This window comes from Mizuhopecten yessoensis, unplaced genomic scaffold (genome assembly GCF_002113885.1).
Source record: "Mizuhopecten yessoensis strain PY_sf001 unplaced genomic scaffold, ASM211388v2 scaffold716281, whole genome shotgun sequence".
NCBI classification, from domain to species: Eukaryota; Metazoa; Mollusca; class Bivalvia; order Pectinida; family Pectinidae; genus Mizuhopecten; species Mizuhopecten yessoensis.
In genome coordinates this window covers 199,720-203,805 of record NW_018480038.1, presented here as the reverse complement: position 1 = coordinate 203,805, position 4,086 = coordinate 199,720, and the positions used below count along the sequence as shown (strand labels likewise).

The window sequence follows — 4,086 nt, the reverse complement described above, 5'->3', positions numbered from 1 at the left end:
CGGTCACGTGATAACATAATACGTCCCCGTCTTCGACGGGCGTATAAAAACATGTAGTCAGAAGTCAAAATGTATCAATAGAAATGTCAATGATAAAGTATCAATATCAATGGTCTGGTAATAAGGTCAATGATTCAGTACTGATTTATAGATTCAATGGAGCAATCTTAACTTCAATGGTAGTGTTAATGTAAACTTGATACAACAGGGATAAAAATTTGAGGCATATAAGAGATAAAAACATATTGAACTTCAAAACTATTGTTATTAAACTAATTGCAAAGAAAAGACAATTAAGAGATGACGTACCCATGGATGGCTTTGGCTGCTAAAGGTATACACTGTATCGCTTTTACCACAGGGATGCCTTCATATACCTGCCTCAAGTTAAGGTTACGTATAACTGTATACATTTGGTGTGGGAACGACATGTTGAACAAAAAAAACACTTTTCCCTGTTACTCAATATAGTTCTGAATTATCTGTTTATCATTTTGTTATATTGCTTTTACCAAACTATTTCTGTTTTTTAAATAACAAAGACAAAATTCTCCTTAATAAATGTACTTGCTGTGTAAAAAGCACTCGCTAATAATGTGTGAACAAGTATGATATAAAATGTATGTTCACTTGTCTTGTGATATAACATGACTTTGAGGATGTTTTATCTGCTCAGTGTATTAAAAGCTTTACTGTGCTAAGATAAGGATACAGGAATGACAAGTGTTTCTGTGAAGCCGATGTCCATCACTAGACCAGTAGTGGACCCAAGGGTCAGCAGCGACATGACATGACCAGATGCAAACATCACTGTGGCAACCTAAAACAGAAAAAGCTGCATTGTTTTACTCCAATAATAATACAAAGTAACATTTTTTGACATAACCAGATGACTGTCTTGCACGTTACAACAAGCGATCCAAGATAGGTCTTGGCGCTCACCATTGTACCATCTTTATTGGTTTTATGTAAAATTGATGTCTTTATTCTCTTCTTTTCTATTATCAATTGGATTGAGTTATTCAACAGTAAATGCACCTTGAGCTAAGTTTGATTAAAACCTCCTACTACTGTGTATGACATTGCTTTTACAGGGGGTATTTACTAGTAAGGACTAATGTGTAACTAAGAGAACCTAAATTAGAAAGAAATATCTGTCTAGTACTTCTTTGCAAATAGTGATAACAAACTGGAATTGTGGAAATCCCAAATGGTTGTCTGGCAACCATTTCATTTTTCTGATCACATTCAAAATGAAACATGAAAACTAAGGACCTATGAAATCTGTACAGTACTTCTTGAGAAATAGGGATAACAAAATTGAATTATCGAAAAATGAAACATCCACAACGACGGACCATTGAAAACAAAAATGTGAAATTTGAGAAAGATCCCTCCAGTTCTTATAGAGAAATAGCCCCAACAAATGTCAGCTTTAACATTTCAAGACAACCTCCTGTCAGCCATTTTTGTTTTCCAATCAATCCCAAAAGTCAATATGCATAGCTAAGGACCATGGGAAACAAACATGTGAAAATTGGGAAACATACATGTGAAAATTGGGAAACATACATGTGAAAATTGGGAAACATACATGTGAAAATCATACATGTGAAATTGGGAAACATACATGTGAAAATTGGGAAACATACATGTTTGGGAAACATACATGTGAAAATTGGGAAACATACATGTGAAAATTGAAAAAGATCCCTCTTGCACTATCTAAGAAATAACGCTACTTATCTTTATTTCTCAACATTTGAACAGGAAACCACCTGATGATAGTGAGCTAATGAAAAAATGATCAAGGGTTTGATAGTAAAAAAACACACCTCATAGTGAATAAAAAGAACTTTTGCCAATGCTTCTCTGAAGATGATAGGACAAAGTAGGGACTCGCATACCACTACTCGTTTGTTCTTTGGACTCAGCAACAAATGTCTACAAAATACAGAATACAAAACATTACAATATTAGCTGTTCACCGAAAAATCAATAAATTCCAAGAGTTCTTTTCCTTGAAAGCCTGCCCAGTTTTGGTAAATGCACCAATAAGAAAATCATCTTGGCCATTATCTCATTAATTCTGTAAATTCCAAAATAAGTAACCTGCATAAATATATGAAAGAGAAAAGATTTTAGACATTATACAATCAGATAATGTATAATATAGAGAATAATACATGCCTTTTTCCATATCACACCCAGTATCAACCCGAGACTGCAATATCAGCCCAAGGGCCGAAGGCCCGCGGGCTGATATTGGTCGAGGGTTGATCCTGGGTGTGATATGGAAAAAGGCGTGTTTTATTCTGTTTATTACATACTTACTAATAAAAACTACTATCTTTTGATTTATTTTCATTTTTGAAATATTGAAAAACAATTTTTTTTCCAAATGGGGCGTGATATGGGTTTTGCGGGCTGATATGGGTTTTGGGGTGCGATACGGCGGGGGGGGGGATGGGGTTTGGGGGGTGGTACGGCGAGGGGTGATATGGGGTAGAGCAATTGTGTCGTATCGCATATACAAAAAACCCGTATTTATTAGTAAGTATGTAATAAATATGAATATTTACAAACAATCATATGACATTGTCAACTAATTAAAGAATAACTTTTAGCTGCTGAGATAATGTAGATTTATGTGACAAAGCAAAAGGTCTCAATGTTGGCAGGAGCTAATATCAATATAGAAAGCATATATATGTACACAGGTGCCAAAAAAATTGTAGTACTTTTAAAGCTGTGTTCCGATATTGAAGTTTATATGAACAAGATTAGGAATGATACTGACCGATGTAAGTGAGCAGAAATATCTTATCTATATTTTACCTGAAATACAGGACAAAAAGGAAATCTTTGATATTCTCATATAGCTCATCTTCCTTTTCAAAGTCCCATAGCTTGACAATCTGAAAATACAAAGTGTTATTACCATACTCACCATATATATATAATACATGTGATTTTAAATACCGGTACCCATTGAAGTGTTATTATTATACCATAATAACTGTATAAAATGCCCCTAAGTATAATCTGCAACACAACCTATATTGTAAATCTTAATTAAACACAAGTATAATCTGCAACACAACCTATATTGTAAATCTTAATTAAACACAAAAGGGATTTATTTTTTTACAAATTTTATTATGTACTACACCATGATTACATTTACAGTTTATGTATACGTAGTTCTCCTAAGAACAACAGTGTTTCTTGTTTTTGCACACAGTGAGAGCATGCAGGAGTCATTTTCAAGTTCTCAGAAGTAGTGAGTAAGAGCACGGACTCAGATACATGGGTGGGAGGAATGGGTTCAGTTAGTCTGTATCATCAAGTTTTGTGTTTGCACATCTCACGGGCGGATACACAAATTTATTAAGGATGTTGCCCAAAGTAAAAAAAACCAACTCAAATTTAGCCATATTTTCACTCCAAGGAAAGTCTTTATCCTATTTTCTGGCATCATATTATAGGGATTAATATATATTATAATAAGGTATATGTCGCTATTATAAGGGACACCCGGGCATTAAGTTTGGCCCCTGTGCGTATATATACATATGGGTCTAAGAAGTAATATAGACGGTAAAATCCCATATAACACTGGATCCTAATAGAGGTATGTCCAGAACTGATTAAAATCAAGTTATATGTGGAACTCAATATATGAAACCATATCAAAATTAATCTAATTTTTTATTGGAAAACTTATTAAGATGTTTAAATGCCCGGTACTGTAGTCCAGTTGTATGGCTACAGTATTATGTATTGTATATATAATTGCTGTGTTCACACATGCATTTATACCATTGCATTGTACTCTGCTGTATCAAAAAGACCATAGAGAAATAAAGATTAATATTTTGTTGTACAATACCTTTCCTGATTTGGCATTTTTTATTTCACTAGGAATAATGCATCTCGGTCCGGTTTCTCCAGCTAAGCCGCATCTAAAATTAAAGATAACCTGTTACTTTATTATTCACTACTATTGTTGTACTTGATATCACGCATGTGTACATAAAAAGTCCTTGATCGTAAGCTGCAATAAAGGCATACAGTACACCCCCC

General features: G+C 34.0%; 1 protein-coding gene across 1 annotated transcript in view; it reads right to left on the bottom strand.

Moving 5' to 3' along the window:
- LOC110442584 overlaps nt 1–4,086 on the bottom strand; it is a 48,145-nt gene that overhangs the window by 9,213 nt on the left and 34,846 nt on the right. Inside the window, exons 14-18 of the mRNA XM_021486265.1 lie at nt 3,893–3,965; nt 2,839–2,918; nt 1,836–1,944; nt 713–820; nt 310–377 (exon numbers count right to left, since the gene is read on the bottom strand). Of these exons, the coding sequence (XP_021341940.1) occupies nt 310–377; nt 713–820; nt 1,836–1,944; nt 2,839–2,918; nt 3,893–3,965 (438 nt within the window). The remainder of the gene's footprint in view (nt 1–309; nt 378–712; nt 821–1,835; nt 1,945–2,838; nt 2,919–3,892; nt 3,966–4,086) is intronic.